General features: G+C 52.8%; 1 protein-coding gene across 1 annotated transcript in view; it reads left to right on the top strand.

Annotated features, from left to right (window-relative positions):
• The first annotated feature begins 292 nt into the window (after positions 1-292).
• The window catches only part of Fgd5 (FYVE, RhoGEF and PH domain containing 5), a 98,869-nt gene continuing 74,791 nt past the window's right edge, over positions 293-24,370 (top strand). Inside the window, 2 exon segments of the mRNA XM_028854940.2 lie at positions 293-452; positions 8,554-11,218. Of these exon segments, the coding sequence (XP_028710773.1) occupies positions 440-452; positions 8,554-11,218 (2,678 nt within the window). The 5' untranslated portion in view covers positions 293-439.

Below are 24,370 nucleotides of genomic sequence, written 5' to 3' on the forward strand. Positions count from 1 at the left end.
AGTGAACATCTAAATCTGAAAATAAAGGGATAAATGGCCTCTGTCCCTAAGCCTTGTACAGCTCCTTAGGTCTCTTTGATCATAGCCCCGGCCCCTTTAAGTGTGCGTGGGGACGCCGGGACCCTCGGTCTCTGACAGCACTGAAAAAAAAAAAGAAAGAAAGAAAAGGGGAAAAAAAAAAAAAGCCTTCCTCTCGGGAGCGGGAGGAAACATCTAGGAGGGGGAGGAGGCGCGGCCAGAGCCTAGAGCCCCGAGCTTGAGCGGACGCCCCGCCCAGCCCAAGCCCCGCGCCCAGCGCCCCTCGCCTTGCCGCGGAGTGCTGCGCCCGGGGCGGGCCGGGCCGGGGCGGGCGCGGGTGCGGTGGACTGGGCGGCAGTGGTACTCGGACAGACGGACCCGCACGGCACGCAGAGACCAGCCTCGGGCTCCACGGTGGAAGATGCACAGAGCAGGTAAGAAGCCGCGCCACCTTTTGCGCACCGCCGGCAGGCGCTGCAAGTGGAGCCTGCGGAACCGAGGGTCCCTTCTCTAGGAGCCCAAGAGTTGGGGTGTCCTGTTCCAGGCACCCCGCCGTTGTCCCCTGAAGAAGGTCCCCTTGGAAACCGAGGACACCCCTCCCTCCAAAGAGACCTAGTCGTAACCCCCCAGCCCCCAGTCCTTCCTCTCTGTCCTCTGGGTCCCAGCAGGTCCTCGCTCGCCCTTTGGTGGCCGCGCCTGGCCCCGGGGCGCATCCGCTACGCTTCCCCGACGCCGGAGTCCGTTCTGGTACTCCAGGGCTCGACACACCCCGCTCTGCCATCAGACGCCGGGAGCTCTGTGGTTGAGCTAGGAAGCCTGAGCTGTTCTCTGGGTTCACCCCTCTTAAAACTCCCTGCCGGAGCTTCACTACCGGACCGAGGCGGGGACCGAGGGGTTACCCCTTACCCAGGCTCATCGGCGTCCCTCCCATCCCTCTCCCCTCGCGTCCCATTCTGTGAATCAGACTTCACCAGGTCAGGGATTCCGGGAAACCCAAGTGTTCTCTAAGAAATTTAGCGATCTCTGCCCGAGGAGTGCCATTTAGCAGATTGGGAAAGTGAGCCTCAGCCAGATGGGCGGTGCCTGAAATCTGGATTCCCAGCTGCATGCCTGGGGAAGACAGAAAGTTCTCAAAGCTAGAAAGTAATCCTAGCTAACGAGACCCACCTGCTCAGAGCTGTCAGCTCTGCTGCTTTTACTGCTACCATTGCGCACGAGGGAAGCCCCTTCCCCACCCAGCAAGCACCCTGTCCAATACCACACTCCCAACACACATCCCCAAAGAAACAGGAAGCCACCATTTTGGCTGTCTTGGAACCATATCCTGCTGCTGCTGCTGGTGCTGCTGCTGCGTGTTGGGGCTTTTTTCTTTTTAAGGTTGTTTTACTGAACACAGTCATTGTCTTGGGAGCAAGGTACCGCTAGAGACATTGGGCTGGTCTTGTAACAGTCGGAGGAGTAGAGCAGCCACCTCCAGGATTAGGGTTGCTGGGGGTATGGACACCGGGTAATTAATGTGGGGCACAGAATTGGGGGCCATGAGCAGGAGTATCCCTTTATGGGAGTGGAGGGGAGGAGATCAGGGTCCCAGGGCCTGGCCACCCACTGTTGTCTGGGGAAGATTGTCTTGTGTGGTGCTGGCATGGTCTGGGACATGGCTGGCTTTCCCTACCCTCCTAACAAAACCACTTGGTAACAATGGAGAGAGCCGGCCTAGCTTCCCCACATTTTCCTGCAGGAGGCTGGAGCAGGCCCTCCTTCCCTAAGGGTCTGGAGGATGGAGGCCACCAGAACGAATCTAGAGGTGGGTTTGGTCCCAGGAGGCCTTCGCAGTGGGCACTTTTAGATCTAGCTGTCCTGTAATTTGTATCTGTAGACGCCGTGGTTCCCTTTTTAGTGACAGCCTTACCCGATGACTGGCGGATGCCATGCGCCACCCCCCCCCATCTCATAGCTCTGGGACTCCCCGAGGCTGGATCTCAAAGCCACCGTATGCTTATGTGACCTTGAGCAGGTAGGTCCCTCAGTTTATCTATCTGACAAGTAAAGATCTATCTCTGACTTGTCACTATTAACTAACAATAAATTGACCAAACAGCGTCCATCATGAACAACCAATGAACACTAACTCATATTTCCCAGGAACTTAAAATGAATTAGTTACCACTAGGATGTGTTCTTTCTATCAGTTTAGTTAGTATCCACAGCAACCTGAGGATGGGAAATTGAGGACCTGTTCAGAGCTTTTTTTTTTTTTTTTTTTTTTTAATCCAGGCCTAACTTGTTGGTGCTCTTGACTTTGTTGAGTGTTTTTTTGTCTGTTAGTTTCCTTGAACTCTCAATGGTCCCATGAAAAGGTGGATAGTTCTTCCTTTCTCCAAAAAGGACGCTGTGGCTTCCGGAGGCAGAGATGTGTACAAGACCACACATCTGTATGTGGAAGGGCTTGTACCAGACCCCAGGCCTCTCCCTACTCTGTCTCCCACTGTCTTCCTGGGAAGTGCCCTGCTGTGGATCACTGGACAAGCTTAACAGCAGTCTAATTAGAAACCTGCAGGCTTAGCTTGGACTCTCCAGCAGGCACCCAGGAATGGATGTTAAATTAAGATGCATTGCAAGGTGAAATTGGAAGGTAATTGCTCTTGCAACATATGGTCATGAGTGTTCCAGGGCGAGTGGAGGGAAGGGCGGGCGGGTGAAACAGACTCGGGGATGGGAGTCGGAGTGTCAAAGGATGTTGCAAGAAGCTCTCTGCGCTGAACGAGCTGGGGAAATTAACTTTTTTGTTCAGTGCCTTCCTTCTACAGGTGGAGAAACTGAGGCAAAGGGAGGGGGAGGCTTGGCCAAGGTGACACCTCTAGTTAGTGGCTTAGCCAGAAAGGGAGGTTAAGACTCCTGGCTCCCTGTCCAAGGCTCCTTCCCAGACTTCATCTAACCTGACTCCTGCGTGGCTGTGAGGGAGCAGTAAGCATGAATGTGTGAGTGACAGATATTTAATTAAAATAGAGAGAGAAAGTAGCAGCTAGTACCAGGAGCGGGCTGCGAGTGATTTGTATCATCAGGCGCTATTGAAACGTTCTTTCTTCCCGCGCCCATCCCTTAGTTAGCATATTGCCTAAAGGAGTGCCCTGCATTCGCACCATCACCAAGAGTGGCAAATTACCAGGAGTCATGGGCTTTGGTGACTCAGACAGGGCATGTTACTTGTAGGGAGAGAGACGGCTCTTAGGCAGCCAGAGGGTGCACCAGCCAGGTCCATGCTCGGTTTCTCATCGGGAAGTCAAGCTCAGCCCAGAGGAGCAATCCCAGCGCTGGCTACCCCTGTACCTCCCAGGCCCTCAAGCTCAGCAGCTGGGCTTGTTCATGCCTCTGGGCTCTGCACACACGGTTACCTCTGCTGACTTCTCTGTCTCAATGTTTTCTCCCATTGTGACCCCAGTCCCTTAGCGTGACCTTCCTTAGCGTGTCCTCACTTCGTGTTGCTCAAGATAGCGAACCCCATCCTGGAGGCATGCGCTTCACCAGCCGCCCGGGCGGCGGGCAGAGCAAGGCAGGATGTTTTCATGTGCACGCTTGCATCCCTTTTGCCCTCCTCGGTCTCCTTTGCTGATCAGGGGCCCTGGGACTCCTTCCTGGGTCCCACTTCTCCCTGTCCATGACTTCCATCACATCCCACCTCGTCCACCTGTAACAGGCCTGCCCCCGGAGCCCAGAGCCCATTGGATATCCCCACAAGGTGTGTGAAAAGTAAGTCACTTGGACCTGCGCACACTGAAATCCTGCGTCTTCCTTCCCAGCCCTGGCTGTCTTGGCTGTTGCGACTTTACCCTTCTAGGTGCTCAGGGTTAAACTTTAACACGATCTGGGAACTTTTCTCTCTTCCACACCATGTCTGTTCCATGCATCCATTCTTCCTCTCAGGTCTGTTTCATCATTGAAATTGGATTCCTTGTTGTCCCAGCCTGACCCAGGCTCCATCACTGCTGCTTGAAGTGCTACGAGAACCCCTTACTAGACTCTTCCGTCCTTCACAACTCCCATCCATTTCAGCGTGTTTAGCCTGCATGTATGGGTCCTCAGGCTTAAGCCCTGCTGTTCACCCTGCTCCTTAGGCCCTTGAGAAAAAGCTGGAGTATCCCCAAGGCTCATCTCCTGCCCACCCCCCCCCCACTTCCATTGTTCCCTTCCAAAAGTTCTGGCTTTCCTCCCGTCTCCTGGATACAATAATGAGTCCCAGCTTCTCCCTTCTTTTCTACAACTTTAATGGCCCCTCGGTGAGACCAGAGGGTTTGTTGGTACATCTAGAGACTCTAGACTAGGGCTCCACACAGGATAGAAGGACAGTAAATGTTATCTTACGGAACGAGAGTGGAGAAAATTGAGTGGGAACAGACTGGAGCTGTATAGTCGCACTCTGGTCTGTGCGCTGTGGTCAGACCCAGACCCTGCCTTTGACACACACTTCTCTGACAAGCTGCTCCTAGTTTCTCTGTCTTAGTTTCCATGGGTTTTACCCTTCTCACTGACACTGGGGCTCCTGGAGCTCCACTGCAGGGGAAATGCTCTGTGGGAAACGGAGAGGCAGAGGGTTGGGACCTGGACTTGGAAGTATGAAATCTTGGTTCTCTCCAGGGCTGCTCTGCATCCACTGAGTGACCTCACACCAGCCAACTGCCAGTGAGGGGCAAGACAAAGTGGCTTTGGTGCCAGCATCTCTTGGTCTCTGAGGGGACATGCAGAAGCACCGTGGCTTCATTCAGCGCTGGCGCAGGAGTGAAAGATGCCACGTGCTGGTCATTCCTTGGGCTCCTGTGCAGAAGGCATTTTCTTGCAGGATCACGCCTCAGACCCTACCTCAACCTTTCTCAAGGAACAGGCGCCCACAGATCAATAGCTTGATTGGATGAAGGATGGGTTGGGAATGGGGGCAAAGCAGCCGGGGTGACAGTCATTTTTCACAGCCTGTCTGTTCCTCGGTCATGTCTCATGGTGGCCCGTGTGAAATGCCACCTGTTAAGGATGAGAAATGAGAGTCCCCACCCCTGAAGAATAAGTCACACCAACATCTGACACTTGATGTTGTGAGCTGGCAGCTGCTATCAGGTCGTATACCGGATATGGCTGGACTCATGATAGAAGGATGAGGGGGGCGGGGAGGATGCCCCCACCCCACAGCAACAGGTACTCCAGTGTGAGCAGTTTCTCTCATACAAATGCTGACAAGATCTTCTGTCTTCACAGCACCCCCAAGGGGAACTATATGCTGTCCCTATTTTACAGGTGGTAAAACTGAGGCTCAGTTCTACAGCCCCTAAGCAGCCAAGCCAGAGTTTGAACCAGAGTTTGAACCCAGCTCAGCTGTTACCTAACAATGTCCGGTGTTCATAAAACTCATATATATATGAGTTTATATATATATTATATTATATATATATAATTTGATGAATATATATAATATATATAATTTGATGAATATATATAATATATATATATATATAATTTGATGAATATTTTTCTAAAGTAGGGATCATCTAGGCTTGATAACTTGGTAGTTCTGACACCTGGGCAGACCTGGGATGACCTAGGGGTAATTGGAGTTGGTGAAATTTGGTGAGGTCTTTGATAGTGGTATCTTTTTTCTCTTTCTTGCCTTCAGCCTCTTCCTGCACCCTGTCATAGTAGCCTGTACTAGGGAGCAGACTACCCGTTAGACACTTTTGAGCATCACAGGGTCTGTGCAGTCTTGAATGTACTGCCCTGTCCTCCAAATGACAGGGTCCTGACATTTGTGGATCATGATACTGACTTTGGCTCCAGATATCCTGGCATTGAGGTGCCCAGGGACAGGGCCACAGAGTGGTCCAAGTCAGAGCTTAGCTGCCAGTGCTGAGCCCCAGGCCTGTGGCTGGCGAATGGAGGAGATACTCTATTCCATTTCCAGGTCATCTGGTGAAAAAAGAACGTCAACTAGCTCACTCAAAATGACTTACAGTGGACTTACATCCCCATAAAGTCATAAGTCAGAAATACTCTGTCAGAAGTGCGTGTTCCACACTTAATCTCCCAACCATGCTAGCTCAACTGTGCTCAGAACCCCTGCCTTTCCCTGTAGCTGGGTTGAATCATCCCCCACAAAAAACACTTAATATTCACAGCCTCACTAGATACTGTATTGGAAGGGTTTTTTTTTTTTTTCAAACCACCATAAAGTACAATTGTTAGGTTGAACTTTACTCAAATAATAATATTTGATGTGTGTGTGTGTGTGTGTGTGTGTGTGTGTGTGTAAATCAGAGGACAACCTCAGGTGTCATTCCTCAGGCGCCATCTGCCTTGTCTTTTGAGCTAGGATCTCTCGCTGGCATAAGCTGACAAGTAGGCCAAGCTTGCTGGCCAACGAATCCCAGAGATCCACCTGTCTCTACCTCCTTGGAGCTTCGATCCCAAGCTCACACCAATATCTGGCTTCTTTTTCTTAATGTGAATTCTGGGGATCTAACTTGGGTCTTCATGCTTGCGTGGCAAGCACTATATCAGCCGGGCTATCTCCCCAGGCCCCCACTTTTTTGGAGACAGGTCTTATGTAATTGGCCTTGAACTCCTGATCCTTCTGCCTCTCAGGTTCTGAGATTATGGGCATGCCTACTCTGCCCTGGGATGTTTGGATATATGGAGCTGAGTGAAATATAGTGTGTTTTTATTGTTGTTGCTGGTATTTTGTTTTTGAGACAGGGTTTCACTATGTGACCTTGTGGGGCCTGGAACCCTATATAGACCAGGCTGGCTTTCAACTGATGGATCTACCTGCCTTTGAGCACTGGTATTAAAGGTGTGCACCACTATGCCCACCTGGGCAAAATAGAATGTGAAAGTGACTTTCAGATCCTTTTTTTTTTTTTTTTTAAGATTAGGTTTCTCTGTATTATCCAGGCTGGGCACTGTACTCTTGGGCTCACATGATCTTCCTGCCTCAGGTTCTTGAGTAGGTGAGGTTCTGGGGATGGGTCCCCACACCTGACATTTATTTTATAATATGGCTGTGAGAAGATTAAAAATACCTATGGAGCTGGGCATGGTGTCACACACCCGTAATCTCAGACTCAGGAGACTGAGGCAGGAGGATCGTGAGTTTGAGGCCAGCCTAGGCTATATAGGAAGGCTTTCATATGTATCACGTATATCTGTCACATGTAATGATAAATGTGGTCCTTGATTAGAGCTGCTGGTAATAGCTGCTGTAAGTGGGCTCCAATGCTGAGGGGGAGGCTGGTTGGCTGGGAGAACCCTAGCCCTCTGCTCCATCTGCATCAGGAACCGGACTGGCATCTGGCGGACTGGCATCTGGCGCTGCTGTCACACCTAGACCTCAGCAAGGATAGACTTGAGATGAGGCCTGAAAAGTTCATTTTGATGAAGTATAGATTGAGATGTGAGGACCAGATAAGGAGGCCTGGGAAGCAGGCCCTGCTAGTTGCTCAGGAGAGACACAGGACTTGGACCTCGGAAGCTGTTCCATTGGTCTGTTTCTTGTCTTAACATGTCACATAGCATTCTTCAAAACAGGGCTTCACCTTCTCCCAGAGGCTCCCAATCATGACAGTTATTCCTGGCTAATTCCTGATGTGTGTGTACTCTGCACATATCTTTTATCTACCCGTCTGCAGGCCTCAGCATCCTTGAGGGACATAGACTTTTGCAGCTACCCATGTAGGTACATACCATCTCCTTTCTTCCATGATGTTTGGAGGTGCTGGATGGACATTCTGGAAACATGCGAACTTTCTCATTCAAAGCTCGCAACCGAGTCTTATGTCTTTAGTGTGTCATTCTTGGAGGGATGAAATAATGGATATTCAGCCATAGAATCCCAGGGGGCTACAGCTCTCTCTGTTCTTCTAACTCCCCAATGGATTCTCTGCTGGAGCCCATGAAAGCCCCTCAACTGTAGTGCTGGCTACTTGGTTAGGGTGCTGATGAATACCAGCTCTGTGAGGACCCTGGGGGCCTAGATATCCAGTTTATCTTTTTCTCATAATGGCAGGACACACAGAGATCATTCAATAAGTAGTTTTTGGTGAATGAATGAAAAGATCTTGGCACATTGTTCAAGGCGCACAGGATTTCGTTCAGCTGGTTTCTTGTTAGCTGAACTGTGGCCAAAGCTCTGTTCCCCCACTCACAGAATGAACTGTCAGGGATTTTCTGGCTTTCAGATAGGGTCTCATGTAGCCCAGGCTAGCCTTGAACTTTTGATCCCCTAGCCTCTACCTCTCCAGTGCTAGAATTATAGGCTTATAGGGTGCTGGGGATCAAACAGGGCTTCCTGGACGCTAGGCAAGCACTCTATTAAGGAGGCTACATCCCTAGCCCCGTTAAAGGGTTTTGAGGTAGTGGTAGAAGAAATGAAAGTCTGAGACAAGCCACAGAGCTGGGAACTTTCCTCCCTCCTCCCTTCACCAGGCTATGGAAAAAGAGTCTGAGTAGAATTTAATTGTGTGATTTTTTTTTTTCCTTTTCTTTGTTTTCACCTTTTAGATTCACCCAAACCACCAGTTGCTCCCAAGCCGAAGCTTACCACCAGCCCTTCTTCGCCAGCAGCCAAGTTTCCCCCCTCACCCCGGCCTGACAGTTTCCCCAGTCCCAACTCCATGTCCAGGGGCCCCAAACCTCCCATCGCTCCCAAGCCCAGGCTGGCTGGCCCCAGTGAGTTTGGAGCTGGCATGCACCTCAACAACAGCCTCAGCAAATGCAGCAACGGGAGGCTGCTCTGTGAGGACCGGGGCCTGTGTGATGGCCACCACTCCATCCTGAACTGCTCTGAGTCGGAGACTGATGAGGAGTACATCATGGTCCCCCGGGCTCCACAGAGAGAGGATGCTCCCAGGGATGGGGCTACTGGGGAGCAGGGCTTGGAGGAGGACGTCCAAGAGCATGGTGCAGAGCAGATGGGGACTGAGGGGGACCTGGCAGCCCCAGGTGAAGAGGCACCGAGCAGAGACGGTGAGGAAGACGTGAGCCACACTCTGGAGGGTGAAGAAGACTGTGATCACGATCCAGAGAGAGATGAGACCCCAGCACCCCCAGATGAAGGGGTGCTAAGCAGAGACAGTGAGGGAGGTGAGGAGGACTGTGACCAGGGCCCAGGTATGGAGGAGCAGCCCGTGAATGAGGAGGAGGAGCATGTGTACGACCTTGATGATAGGGACCCCCGGGATGCAGAGGAGCCTACCCACACAGAAATCGCTCTCACACATGTCTGCTCTGAGTCTCTTGAAGTTCCCTGTTGGGAGCCAGGGTCCCTCGAGACTCCTGGAGCGGTAGAAGAGGATGGCGAAGATGGATGTAATGACACTGGACCTGGGGAGCCCAACCAGGACACTGGACAGGACACAGAGGATGCCAGCCTGGGGTCCCCTGAAAATAGGGAGGTGCCCCCAGATGTCCAGGAGCAAGAGGTGGCAACTGACAGCCCTGAGGTCTTTGAGGAGGACTGTGAAGATGCTGCCGAAGGTGGGAGCCAGGTAGACCAGGAGGAACCACCCACTTGCGATGAGGAAGCCTATGACAGGGAAACTGCCGCAGCCACCATGCAGGTGGGGGAGGACCCTGGAGAGAGTGGAGACCCAGCGCCGGAGGACCCTGCTGAGGAGAACTGCCAGATCATTCCCTTTGAGAGCGACAGCGTGGAGGAGGATTTCGCACCCACACTCCCAGAAAGTCCCTATGAACTCTTCCCGACTGAGAGCACTTCCTTCTGCAATGACATCTATTCCCTGACATCGGAGTCAGCCAAGCGGCAGGAGCCAGTGCATGAGGTCTGCACAGAGGAGGTTCCTGGTACCGACCCTTCACCCACCCAGCACGATTCCCTGCACGATGGAGCTGGAGAGGCACCCCCTGTCCCTGACGTAGTCGTTGTACCAGAGGACGAGGATGCCATGGACGATGCACTCAGCAGTCCCTACGTGATGGGAGTTGGCTTGCTGAGCCTCGGAGAGGGAACACAGTCAGACGCGCAGGCTGCCTCGGGCACTCGGAGTGGGTACAGTGCATGGGAGGAAGGGGACCCTGAGGGTGGCCTGGTCCCAGTGGATAGGAAGAATATTGCCACAAGGGCCCGGCCCCACTCTGGGAAGGTAGCTGGTCACGTTCCAGAAACTGTTCTAGAAGAAACAGGACCAGAAGGCTGTTCATCAACTGTGGGCACCAGAGACACCAGTGAGGAGGTGAGAAAAATAGCTATTTTGCCAGAGGGGAAGCCCCCTGAGTCTGGCCGTGCCTTGCCAGCCAAGCCCAGAGCATTCACTCTCTACCCGAGGTCCTTCTCTGTGGAAGGCCGTGAGAGTCCCCTGTCCATGTTCCGGGAGCCGGAGGGGGCTGGGCTGGACAGCCATCGTGTGAGGAGGAAAGAAGACAATCTCTCTCTGCCAGGCGCCATTGGCTCCTCTGGCAGCTTCTCACAGCGCAGCCACCTGCCGTCCAGTGGCACCTCCACGCCGTCCTCCGTGGTTGACATCCCGCCCCCTTTCGACCTGGCCTGCATCACGAAGAAACCCATCACTAAGAGCTCACCTTCGCTCCTGATAGATGGCGACACCCTGGACAAGACCTCCAAGAAGAAGAAGTCCTCCTTCAAACGCCTCCTGGAGCTGACGTTCAGGAAGAAGACAGAGAGCAAGGGGCACATGGACGTGAGCCTGTCCTCTTCCAGGTCCTCCTCCGAGTCCAGCTACCACGGCCCGGCCAGGGTCCTGGAACTCGACCGCAGGAGCCTCAGCAACTCACCCCAGCTCAAGTGTCGCACCGGGAAGGTCCGCGCCTCTGACTCCCCTGCCTCCCTCATCTTCTACAGGGACGGCAAGAGGAAAGGCGTCCCCTTCAGCAGGACGGTGTCCAGGGTGGAGTCCTTCGAAGATCGCTCCCGGCCGCCCTTTCTGCCCCTGCCGCTCACCAAGCCACGGTCCATTTCGTTCCCCAACGCTGACACGTCGGACTACGAGAACATCCCAGCCATGAACTCGGATTATGAGAACATCCAGATCCCGCCTCGCAGGCCGGGGCGGGCTGGGACTCTCACGAAGCTGTTCGAAGAGCAGAGCCGAGCCCTGTCTACTGCAAACGAAAACGACGGCTATGTGGACATGAGCAGCTTCAACGCCTTCGAGAGCAAGCAGCAGAGCTCAGAGCAGGAAGCCGAGAGGTACGTGAGGGGCAGGTCCTTTCTCAGAGTGTGGGCCTAACTGTTGGAGGCAGCTAAGGTACGGGGCGGGGGGGGGGCGGGGGGGCAGTGTGGGGGGTAGGGGGGTGCGATGGACATGCTTCTTAGCTGTGTGACTTGGGGTGAGTGGCTGTACCTCCCTGAACCACTGTCATTCCGCCTGTGAAATGGGGCTCATGTTTCTCACACTAGCATGTTAGATTACAATGTTATAAAACTGCTAATTATTAAGGCGACAGTTCTCATGTCTAAGGGAGATTGCTTTCACACACACACACACACACACACACAAAGCAACTAAGAGAGAAGGTCACACACACACACACACACACACACACACACACACACACACAAAGCAACTAAGAGAGAAGGTTCTGGAAGCTTGCCAAACTAAATATCTTTCACCATCAGGAAAATACCCTAATTGATTGATACCTTCTTATTGTGTACACATAGAACTAGAAAAGACAATTTATTTAAACTGTCCAAAGAGCTCACAGCGCCTCGAGCTGAATTCCTGAATAGAAGTTTTGAAGAGGTATACCTAAGCTGATTTAAAAAAAAAAAAATCCGGATCACTTTGAAAGCGGGAGTGGAACCCTGTGGATATCAAACAATAGCCCGGTTTTCTGCCTCCCTTCCCTCTAGCTGAAAACCCCTCCCTTAGCCTACCTGGGCTGGCTGCAGCGTCCATAGGACACACTTTACCCTGTGTGCTTGCATCCCTGCGGGGGGCCCTGTTCCAAGTCATCAAAAGTCTCCACGGTTCAGTTTAACAGAGGAGCCCCACGGTTCTTTCTTATGTGGGGGACTAAACGTGCCTGCCTGCCTGGTGACTGCTGTCAGGAGTGTCTCGGGAGCTGCAAGGGAACTAGAAAGAGACGTGGCTGCTGCTGGCCTGGAGTAGACTGGCAAGGTTTACCAGCTTCATCCTCAGGAGTCGTCCATGTGGCCCCCACATGGGTTCCATCTCCTCCCAGGCTGAGTGAGGGCTCTCTCAGTCCTTTCTGCGACGTGGAGGAGGTTTGTTTACAGGAATGACACTAAACACCAGCCCTGGAGAGGGGCTGGTTTTAACGTGGAGAGTGAGAGGGCTAGAAACCGGACCTGACTGGTCTATTTTGTTAATGATTGTCACATGGCCCCAACTAGGTCCAGCCCTGTTAGCCCTGGTGAAAACAAGTTGGAAAGACAAAATCTTCAGGTGAAACATGTGGGTTCTCCAGCTAGCTAGTTCCTGACTTTCCCTGGCCGCTGGGACCTCACCACTTCCCAGCATTTGTTTGGGCTGTGAATAATAGGAAGTTTGTTTTGCTTTGTCTCTTTGTGTAGCGCTGGCTGTCCTGGAACTCACTATGTAGGTCACACTGGTCTGGAACTCAGAGATCTGCCTGTCTCTGTCTCGTGGGTGCTGGGATCAAAGGCCTGCGCCACCACTGCCTGTTTGTAACTGAGGCAAAAGCTCTCCCCCATTTCCTACCCCTACCCTGTTCACATCACCTCTTCACTCGAGGCAGATGAGTTGGTTGATTTCATTTTGGGGGTGACAGCCTTTCAAAGATTAAGATACACTTCCATGAAATCACACTTTTATTCTTGAAGAATGTTTGCAACATCACTGAGTCCTGCTATGGAAGGGAAAAGCTGAGGGTCGGAGAGGAAAAGGGCCTCACCTAAGATCTCACAACACGTTTGGGAGGAATCTGACTTCTTCATTCTTGACTTAAGAATTTGCAGTGAGTTATGCTAAGGGGAACCGGGTTGGGTTGTTCAGAACCCGCAGGTAGCTCCTTCCCCTTAACTGTGTGAGTATGATGCCCCATGGGGTCGTGTAGCACACAGGCGCTTGGCCATATGCAAGGGCCATTGCCTTCTTCTGGACCTTCTCCTCCCCCAGATATAAGGAGAGGTCCACAACAGGGGATAAAATATCCAAGGAAATGCTAACGGTACTGGGCCTTGGCCGTCCGCTGGTCAGGCCCTGTGCTGGCGGCCTTTCTTGTTGGCTTGCATCTGAGACCGCAGCCAGGGCCTGGCCTGAAGGGTTCTGAACTATCATATTCTGAACTGCAGGAGCATCCCAGCCCCTCAGATACTGCCCCGCCAGGGACCTGACTGCGTGACTCTCAATGCCAGACAGAGAGCTTAATTCTCTTCACTTCCTGTTGGGAGACAGATGAAAACAGAGGAGAAAATCCCTGCCCCAGGCACAGCAGGCCTGGGCAGGTGTGCGCCCCTGGGATGGTGTGGGGCTTCACCTGCATGGGCGTTGTGAGTGAGGCAGAGGCCTTAGGAACACAGGTGCAGCTGGGTGCCTGGGGTTGGAGAGCAGATGAGGCAGGTGGAGGAGAGGAACTTCCTCCTTCCTCCTTCCTTGTTTAGAGAGAGCATCAGAAACCAAGTCATTGCCGAGAGCTCTGAAAGGAGACAGGACAGAGCCTCTGCAGATGCATCCTGACCAAGGTCCCGGAATGAGCTGTGTGCTTAGGAAATGGCTGTGGGTCCCATTTGCCTCTGTCCAGGGGGGATGTTCTTGTTCAATCGGCTCACCTTCACCTCAAAAGGGGATGAAGGAAACTTGGTGTGACTGTGGAGGGGAGGGTGGGGTAAATGTACCCATGACTGTAAATAGAAAGTGCTTGTGAAAATTAGATAAGAGAAAAATAAATTATCGTAGGAGCAATCTGGCTTGAGATGGTTACTTGTCAAGCTCTGAACCTCAGGCCTGGTTTCTGAATCAGGTAGCGGCTGGTCCTGACCACTCAGACTCAACTTAACCACGGTCAGAGGAGTCAGAGCACTTGGAAGGTACTGGGACCTATCGCCTAGAAGCCAAGCTGCTTTCCTCAGAAAGTGTGTTCCTTAAGGAAACCGGGCTGACCTGGACATGGCTTTAGACCTGAAGCTGGCACGGCCTGGGCCAGGGGAGATGGGGAAGTTTCCTCTCTGCAGTTGCTTCCTTCCGGCTCCCAAGCACGGACAGCGTTTGAGCAGAGAAGTGATAGGAGTCCCTTGTTATTTCACCAAGTACAAATGGGCATTTGTAACAGACTTTCCCAGCTCTTAATTTGAAATGTATCCCCGATGGATACATTTTTTCCTGAACAGACTCTCTTTCTAACAAGATGCTGTGTGACCTCAGCAGTCAGGAGTCTCTGTTGGGGACGTACATCTTTCCCACAGGACCTGAGGTTCACAAGCTAGGAACTAAGCTGGCCTTCTCTGGTGACATGGGACTTTTGAGCCTGGAAAAGAACTGGTCCTTTGTTAAGTGACCAGTCTGAGATGACAGTCCCAGATGCTTTTCTCTGCCCGCGGAGGCCGATCTGACCCAGCATGCGGCGTGGTGCCTTATCCTAAACGCCCCATTTCAGCCGGCCTGGTCTTCCAGCTTCTTGTGTGTGGAAGAGCTAGCCGGCTTCCTTCAGGCTTGTGCCTCAGAACAGGTTGCTCCTGTGTGCCTGTGTGTCACGTGTCCTCGAGGGTTACTGTGGAAATATTCAAGTCACTCGAAAGCCCCAAGCTTGACAGTGACGGTCCTCGTGCCCACTCCCTAGGTCCTGCAGCAGCCTTGCTGCACTGTTGGCCGTCTCTTCTCCCTCTGTCTGTCTGTCACCCAGTGCTCCGCTCACATCTGTCCACACAGCTACCCGGAAGTTGCTGCCGTGCATGTAGACTTCTCAGCCACGCCATCCTGTTTCTGCGGCTCTCCTGATACTAGTCGGCCTTCTAACATTGAGTCTGAATCACAGTCAAGTGATCTGCAAGCGTTTGCTGTTAAGTGGTGGAGAATCAAGGTCAAGTCTTGTGGATGGAGGATTTGAACTTGATTCCAGAGAAGCTGTGTCTGGGAGGGAGGATCAGGGTCGTTCCCCATGGATGTGGCTCTCTATCTCTCTCTCCCTCCTCTTTTCTGCCTATGTATGCCTTGGTGCTCAGGTGTCTATTGCAAGGTCTGAGACTGGGGAACTTTGGCCATAGAGTGTAGTGTTATCTCCTCTGGTGCTCCCAGGAAGGCCCAGGGCTGCAGAGAGCAGCCTGGCAGGACTAATCTAGCACTGTTAGCAGCACTGTCTCTGACACCAATGCCGAGACCAGGGGTCATGATTCCATACCTGCGCGGGAGCCAGTGCCTGTTACCATGGCGATGGCCAGAGCTGGGCTATATCCTGTAGCGTGCAATTAGCATGCAATCCCCAGATCCCACCTTCTGATGGGAAGACCGAGGCTTGTTGAACTAACACTGAATGTCCTCTGTCACATAAAGAGTAAGTGGCCAAACCAGGATTGGAACCCAGGCCCGCCTGACTCTCCATTCTGGGCTGTTTCTACCGCCATTTGTTTTCCATAGTGAGAAGGCCACACTCTGGTGTTGCTAACCTGATACCTACTGAAGGGCTCCCTGCAGGAGAGAGGGTGCTCCTCCGGCCCCATGCCCCGTGGTACCCTCGTTCGGTGATCTGGAGGACTCCAGGGGATGCAGAAGAGGGATGTGCTTTCCTGTCTGATGGCCCTGGGATTGTGGTGCCTCCAGCAACGGCTCTATAGACACTGGTGATGTGCTAACGATGTGCCCAGACATCCTTCCTTGCTCCAGACCATGGTGGGGACCCTTGGCTTCTGGTGGCCACCTGTGCCCGAGGGACAACCAGGAGCTCTGGGTTTGGAGCCTGTCACCAGCAGGGGGGTCTTCCTGATCACCAGGGGAGTTTTTGGAGCGGAGTCTGCGTGTTTGTGCCTGCAAAGAGAGTCATGGGAGTTCTGAGGGAAACGGCTCAATTTACTCTGCTTCGCCTGTCACAGAGAGCTCTAGTCACGCTCCATGTGGATGAGGAGGCTCGGGACACCCAGGGAGGGCCTGCCTTGACTAGCTAGTGGTACCCATGTGAGAAGCAAGATGTTCCGTACTAGACCCAAGGCTAAGTAATATGCAGGAGAAGGGTGGACCAGGGAAAAGGAGGAACTTGAAGGATAGCGCGGAACAGTGAGATTCCCACATATGGGCAGAGGAGAGAGAGAGGTGAGAACAATCAAGACACATCAGACTCCCTGGAAACAACTCATTTCCACTCAGAAGCAGCCTCAAGGCCTCTGTTCTGGAAAACGCTTACCTTGATGGCGGGCATGGAGAATGCATAGAGGTGGTTGAAAGGATCAAACTCACATGTGTGCTTTCTCTAACGTCCAGCTCCTATAGGGCTCAGTGGGGCCACCCTATTAGAGACCCTGGTCCCTTCAGCTCTGTCCAGGTTGTGGGGTAAAGCCTGCCCTCAGTGCCTGTGGGATAGCGGCAGAGGGACACTTGGAGGCTGGGGGATCCAGTCCTGGAAGAGCAGCCTGTACCTGGGGAGCCGTCAGGTGGCTCTGGGTAGAGGATGGTGAGGGACATGGGAGGTCTGGGGGAAAGCGGAGCCTGGCCCTGAGTCTGGAGGGCCAAGGATGTGGCTGTGAGGTGGGGTGTCAGGTGTGTGGGACCGCTGAGGACACCTCTAAGACAGGCTGTATCTGTGAGCACCTCTGGGCACGGGAAGGCCACGGTGGGCTTCATGCCGGACGTCGGCACATTGTTGTCGAGTAGAGCCTGGAGGAAAGGGACAGCCCAGGTATGTTCGGTCGGGGCTGTTACTGTGGTCGCCTCACAAGGTGATGAAGACAGAGCTCACTGTGGTGTGGGAAGCGTCGGGTAGGAATGGGGCTCTGTCTCCAGGACCTACGAAGCCCTCGTTCTTCAGCAGCAATCAACTCTGGTACCCCAGAGATGGCCCCTGGTCTTCCTCTCCTCTTGTGAATCTTGGACAGTCTGTCCAGTCCCACATAAATAAGGCTTGGGTTTGTTTCCCTTGAAGATGGAGGGAGGAATCCTAAGAGCTCAAGTCTTTAACATGGAAGTTAAAAGAGCGAGCTGAACAATAACCCTGAGGTCAGGGAAGGTGGGTCTGCAGACAGCAGAAGTCGGACACAGAAGCCAGCGAGTCCAGCCCCACCCGGCCATGAACCCGCAGCATCCATGCACTGCAGTAACTGCAGACTACGTCCGGCTCTTACATGCACAACCAGGACTGCAGTAACTGCACACTACGTCCGGCTCTTACATGCACAACCAGGGCTGCAGCCACTGCTGTTCCCTGTGTCCCTGTAAACAAAGGTGATTTGTAGCCGGAGTGAAAGTAGGCCAGAGTGGCGGCTCGGCCTCCTGCTGATGGCCCCGCGGTGCTAAGAGCCACGTGGCAGGCCTTCGCCTCTCCTTGCGCGGTCTACCTCGGCAGCCTTCCACTATCATTATGGTTTTGACAAATGAACTCATGCAGCGCTTTCATTAAATTCCGTTGGAGGGACCTGGAACTGCCGTAGAGATCATCGGAATCTCAAGACCAGCACGTGCGAGCACGCGGCCGTGCGGCTTGTTGAAATTGACTGATGAGAATATTCAGTTTTTAATTTTCTGACTTAAAATAAGACCATCTGCAGCTGTTTCTTTTAGCAATAATTTTTAATTAAATGCAATAAAATTTACAGGGAACGACCCTAATAAGAAAATTGTGTCAGGAATACACTTATTGGAACATCGCTAGTGTGATATTAATCCCCTCCCCCTGACCGTTTTTTTTTTTTTTTTTTTTAACTGTAATGTAGATGAAACCGTGATTGTTAATCACGACGTGATTTTCACTTCATAAAGTCAGGGCTTCCCTGTGGGAAGAAGCAGGAATCATTCTAGCTAATAGCAGACAATTTCGTAGTAGAATGTGTAGAATGGTTGCCGTGACCAGCTGAGCCCCAGAGGAGGAGAGGGGCTTTGTTCTGGCCTGTGTTTGTGTGGCCCTCCCTTGTCCCCACTGGCTCCATGGGATGCGCCTGTCCTGCACCAGACCTATCCGGAGAGAGAAGTCCATGGTAGCTTGGTTGGTTGTTCAGTGTCTTGCTATTGCTACCAGTGTCTGAACTTCCAGGCAGCGGGGGTGGGGGGTGGGAGGGTGGGGAGGGGTGGAGACAGACTTGGGTCTTACCTGGCAGAGCTGCTGCTGTCCCCCAGGAGAGGCAGGCCAGAGCTATGCACGCCGTAGGTCACCCAGACCATCATAGCTTCGGAGAAAGAGAAAGGAGCTGTGTGCTAGATAGAGAGCAGCTGCAGCTGGGACGTAGAGGCAGTTCCTTGTTCCCAGCAAGACAGTCAGTCAGGGAAGGCTTCTCTGAGGAGGTGATGCTTGAGGGGATGCAGGGTAATCAATGGTCATCTGTCCTCAAGGAAAGGGGCACCCCGGGTGGAGGAACCAGCAGGGATGGAGGACCTCGATCCCGAGGCTGAGAAGGCAGGAGGCTAGCTGGACCCGGATGTGAGGAGCAGCAGGGAGAGTGAGGCTGGGTCCGGCAGGGCCTTGGATTTTACCTGAGTGAGGCATTTCATGCAGGGGCATGAGGCTCCGCTGGCCTTTAGATTTCGGGTGACCGCTGTGCATTCAAGGCTTAGTCCTCAGCTTGGTGCTACTGGGAAGTGATGTGGACTCTGTGTGTGTGTGTGTGTGTGTGTGTGTGTGTGTGTGTGTGTGTGTATGTGTGGTACATGTGCCACAACATGCATATGGAGATCAAGGGCCACTTTGGGGGTCCATCCTCACCGTCCAACTTGACTGGGACAGGGTCCTTCCTTGTTCACTGCTGCCGCATGCAGTCTGGCCTGTGGGCCTCCGGGACTCCCCCCCCCCCCTCCGTCACTACTGCCTTCTCCCCTTAGGAGCGCTGGGATTGCAGATACCAGCACTACTCTGTCCAGCTTGTGCGCGGGTCCTAAGGATCCAGACTTGGGCTGTCAGGCTTGCGTGGTGAGCACTTTACCCACTAATGTCTGCCCAGCCCCAGGGGTGAGAATTCAAGCAGTGGGGCCAATGGAAGGTCTTCTAGCACACGGGCCCTTCCTCTCTCTGTCTTAGCTTTGCTCCACCTTGCACAAGGGCTGCCATTCCTGCCTCACCACAGCAAAGGAAGGGGCCTGTGGTGGTTTGAAAGAAAATGGCCCCCAAGGGGAATGGCACTATTGGGGGGTGTGGCCTTGTTGGAGGAGGGGTGGTCTTGTTAGAAGAAGTGTGTCACTCTGAAGTGGGCTTTGAGGTCTCATATATGCTCAAGCCACGCCCAGTGCCTCAGACCACTTCCTGTTGTCTACAAGTCAAGATGTAGGACTCTCAGCTCCTTCTCCAGTACCAACCATGTCTGCCTGCATGCCACCATGTTGCACCATGAAAATAATGGACTAAACCTCTGACACTGTAAGCTGCCTCAATTAAATGTTTTTCCTTCATAAGAGTTGCCATGGTCATGGTGTCTCTTCACAGCAGTAGAAACCTTAACTAAGACATCTCCCAAAGCTGAGCCAGAGTAATCCTCTGTCTTCATAAGTTGGTGCTCTCATGTACCTATTATAGTGAGGGCAGGCTGGCTCACAGAATCCGAAGCTGTCCCCATCATACTGACACTCGGGGCTGTTTCACGGGGGATGGTATGTTCCCTCATGTTGGCAGATCATCTGAAGTCACCACAGAGTGTCTGCCATCCAGAGCGGATCCCTGCTCTGTGCAACATGGATGGAAGCCTCGGGTCTGTCTTGGGCTGTGTTGCTTTGGCCTCAGGTCTCTCTCCTTCCTCTGACCACTCTGGCGTGAGTCGTTCTGAGTGACTTTATAGACAGTGTTGACTCAGCCACTCTGTCAGAGGAGGGGAAGGGGGTGAAAAAACTGGGAGGAGAGTCTGGAAAGGAATGTGGCTGAACCGGACTCGTCTGCAGGAAACAGTTTGCTCTGTGAGCAGTAAGGGAGCTGTGCAAGGTTTTCAAACAAGAGTGAGCCGGCGCCGCCATTGCCCATGGAGAAAGAGAAGCCTCCAGAGAGAAGTGTCTAGCATGGCGGCAGGGCCAGCTGACTCAGCCCGTGTGGTGTGATGGTGCTCGCCACAGCAGCAGCCGTGACTTAGAGAGGAGAGACCCAGAGCTCTGTGGAGTCTGAACTCCCCAGCGTGTGGGAACTCAGGGTGGCTGGTGGACTTTGATTGCCACCCGTGGCCCGATGGTGGTGGGCGGCACGATAGGAGGAGAGAATGAGCTCACATCGGCTCCGACCGACCCTACCTTTCGTGGGACCTGAGCCCCACGTGCCCTCCTGTTCTGCTTCGTCTCTGGGCTGCCAGAGTAGCTGTCGATGACACACGTCAAGCATTGTCTTCGGCTCCCAACGGCAGCTCTGCCAGCCTGTGCTTTACAGGGGTGCCTGCTGTACGTGTGGTCCTTGTGGAGCTCACGATGTACCCCAACACTGTAGATGGTTCTGTATTAACTGCCATCCTGAGGGACAGACTGCTTTGGATCTGTATTAACAGATGAGAAATTGAGGCACGAAATGGTCGGGTAAGGGAGCCAAGGCCACTTAGCTGATCCACAGCAGGGCCAGAATGTCCCTGCGCAGTTTCTAGCATCACACTCTTAGGTACACAGCAGGGACCCTACTCACTCCACTGGGTGTCATCTCAGTCACCTTGCTGAGTGTCCTGTGGGGAGAGCAGAGGGAGAAACTGAGGTTCTGGGTAGAGGCAGGATTTGTAAGGCAGTGAGCGCTGGAACTATGCCAGAGTGGGTGTACCTATAGGTCCGGGGTCCCCCCTCTTTCTGGCTTACCCCCTCTGCAAGCTTGCCAGCCAGAACTGACCTCCACTCACTTGGGTGAGGGGAGGATGCTGCAGTGGAGTTCAAGTGTCCAGAATGTCATCAATGTTCGGAATAAGGCAACTTACAATCACTGCACTCACTTTGTTCCTACCCGAGGCAGAAGCTGAGGCTCAGTACGTGCAAGGCCCTGGGTTCAAGTCTCAGAATCACCATCTCCCAAAATCCAAATACAGAGAGAGTAACACCCAACATCATAGGGTTAAAGGCACAGGCTATGTGCAAGTGACCCTTCCTCAGAGTGCCTGGTCATGCTTGGGAAAAGCCTGTGGATAGCCTACTACCCATGTCTTCCAGAACTTTCTGCTTGGGGAAAGAATGTCTGGCTCCTTGAGAACACCCAGGAGCCATGGTCTTTATAGGATGCAGATGGCCCTGAGCTCAAGAAGCATGTCGGCTGCTGCCGAAAGTGACCAGTCTCCCTGGGCTTGGAGGCACTGCCTGGGCCTCTGGCCCTGTTCCTGTGGATGAGCATCTTGGGCAAAGATTGTGTTCTGTGATGATGTGGCTGGTCTCCATGTAAACAGACCAGCTCTCCATATACACAGGGTTGGTCCAAACCCTGGCTAGATCCCAGGGGGAATTTCTCCAGGTCAAGGCGTGACCTAAGAACTTGAAATTTCCAGACTTGCTTCCATGATCAATTAAGAAAACAAGTTACAAAACCCCAAGTTATGCCTCTCGGTAGAATCTACTCCAGGACCTCATTTCTACTGTGATGTATCAGACATATCTGGCTGGGCTGTCCCAGGAGGTGATGAGCTCCCCGTCATGGTCAGGAATCAAGCAGAAGGGAAAGGATCTCACTGCCATCACTGGCTGTGTCGATGGGGTGGAGGAAGCAGTACCTGCCCTGCAGCCTAGGAGGGGCCGAGGGGGCCACAGGAAGTCCCTCTCATCCGCAATGCCCACTTTACAGACTCATTGAAATGCCAGCATGGGAAGCATGCTCAGAAGGGACTAGTGGGCTGACCCTCTGGAGTCCCCTGCAAACTGCAGCGGTGGGAAGGGATTGATTCCACATTTCACCTCTTGGGGCTCAAGCTCTGCGTCCCAACAGACTCCTTTCCCAAATGAAAGGTTTGCTTGGAATGCTTCTCGAGCACAGAGGCCAGGGCAGTTTATTTCATAAGTTCACCCTTCCTTCCTTCCTTCCTTCCTTCCTTCCTTCCTTCCTTCCTTCCTTCCTTCCTTCCTCTCCTCCCTCCCTCCTCCCTCCCTCCCTTCCTATACTAGGAATTGAACCCAGAGTCTCACACATGTTAGGCAAGCACTCTACTGCTGACATAAACCCAACCCTCTTTTTTTCATTTAAGTTTTATTATTTAGTGGGTGTGTGTGTGTGTGTGTGTGTGTGTGTGTGTGGTGTGTGTGAGAGAGTGTGCATGTGTTGTTCAGGAGACCGTCTCCCAGTTCGCTTCTGCTACTGTGGGTCCTGGGGGTTCAACTCAGGCAGTCAGACTTGTAGAGCAAGTGTCCCCCGAGCCCTCCTCCCTCCCCTGCCTTTTCTTCTTTCTTTCTTTTTTGAGATACGATCTAAATTGCACAGAAGAGCCCTGGACTCACTCTGTAGCCCAGGAAATCCTTGAACACTCAGGTCCTCCCGCCTCAGCCCCTGAGTAGCTGGGGTTTCAGGCCTGCACCCCCAGGCAGCGGCCACCCTGCCGAGTGGGAGCGAGGGCTGAAGTAGCTGCTGAGAAGGGCCGTGGTCATGTGAGCTCTCATAGTGCGGGGGCCACCTGAGTGGTCTCTAGGGCCATGCAGCCAGCCGAGTTCAAACCCCCGATGTTCTGTGTGTCCTTAGGTCAATTAGTTAACATTTCTGTGCCTCAGTCTCTTCATCTGTGACCAAGGGAAAATGACATTATCTCAGGGGTCGTTTTGAGCGTTGAACCCTTGCTGGATGTTTCCAGAGTGTGGAAGCTGCTCTCTGCATTTCAGCTACTGTTGGCGTTGCTTCGGTGTCTGTGGGTGACGCTCTTGCTGTGACTCCTCCTGTGAGTTTGAGTGGTGCAGTTGGAACAGCCCATCTCATCTCAGAAGAGCAGGGCGGTCGGTCCTCCTTTAAGAAGAGCCACAAGCTGGGAGCACACACTTCTGCTGTACTCACCCGTAAATCGTTCGGCGGTCTGCAGAGCCTGGCCTCCTGCCTTGCGTTCTGTCTGGGAGAATTCAGAGGTGTGTCAGGAGTGTGTCGGTGCCGGGACTAGAATGCTCCCCTCACCACCTGCTGCCAACGAGGGGCAGCAGTGAGATAGCCCAGCGGGTGAAGATGTTCACAGCTGGTCCCGGCGACCTGAGTTAGATTCCCAGGACCCACACGGTGGAAGGAGAGAAGCGACTCCCCATGGTTGTTCTCTGAGTGCAAAGTGACACACGTTACCCGATAATAAATAAGTAAACAAACAAAAATGAATGAAAATAAAGCAATCCATGTGTAGAGGAAAGGTCAAGCCGTGGCCGTGACCCCTGCCGCTGTTTTAGCTGTCTTCAATCACTGAGCTTCCTAGAGGTCCTAGTGTCCCAGCCCATGTCACAGGTGAGAAAAGCAAGTCTCTGAGCTATCCTGTGGTGGAGGAGACAGATGAGCAGACTGAATACCCACAGCACTGGGCCATCCCCTCTCTTTGCCCTGGGTTGTCTGAGTTACCTTTGCCATGAGGATGAGGAGATGGCGGCCCAGGGACTCCCTTTTATGACTCGAATTTGGACTAGAAAACCTAGAATGCTCAGAAAGTTGCAACCTTCGGGCAGTGGCACATCCGTGTGCACTTTACAGTTTGGAAAGCATTCCTATGCTGTTCCACGGCTGATTCTACGAGTGCTTGCTCATGATTCCAGTGAGGGTGAGGAGCCAGCAGGGACAGGCAGACAGTGGACATTAGGGCCACTTTCGGAGACTAGGGGCGGTCCAGCCCCTCGATAGTCCCCTCCCAGGGTCCGGGAAGAATCTACAACCAGCTGATAATTAATCTTTGATGAAAAGAAGTGAATCTATGTACGCGAAACTCCTTAGTCCATACACTTTATTATAATGTGTCAGTTCTCTCTCTACAAGCTTCTATTCTCTTTTAGCTCCTTTCTTGCCTGATTTCTCTCTATATTTATCTACTGCTCTCTCTAAGTTCTATCTTAATTCCCTTGTCTTAATTCTGCCTCATCTAGGTCCTTTTCATCTCCTTCTTACCCAGCTAGTACTTCCCCGTCTGACTCTTCCTCATCCTCCATCTTGTCCCCACATTCTCTCTGGTCAAAATCCTCCTTACTCCTCTCTGTTCTCTGTCCCTCCATTCCCCAAGTCTCTCAGGAGTCCAGTTATAAACCCAAGCCATAGCAATCCCCTGGTCAAGCAAGGTCACCAGGCTTGAATTCTGCAGGGTCATAAAAGTAGGTAAGAATTTTCCTCAGGCAGTGACCACCAGGCT

Source organism: Peromyscus leucopus, chromosome 3, assembly GCF_004664715.2.
Source record: "Peromyscus leucopus breed LL Stock chromosome 3, UCI_PerLeu_2.1, whole genome shotgun sequence".
In the NCBI taxonomy this organism is placed as follows: domain Eukaryota; kingdom Metazoa; phylum Chordata; class Mammalia; order Rodentia; family Cricetidae; genus Peromyscus; species Peromyscus leucopus.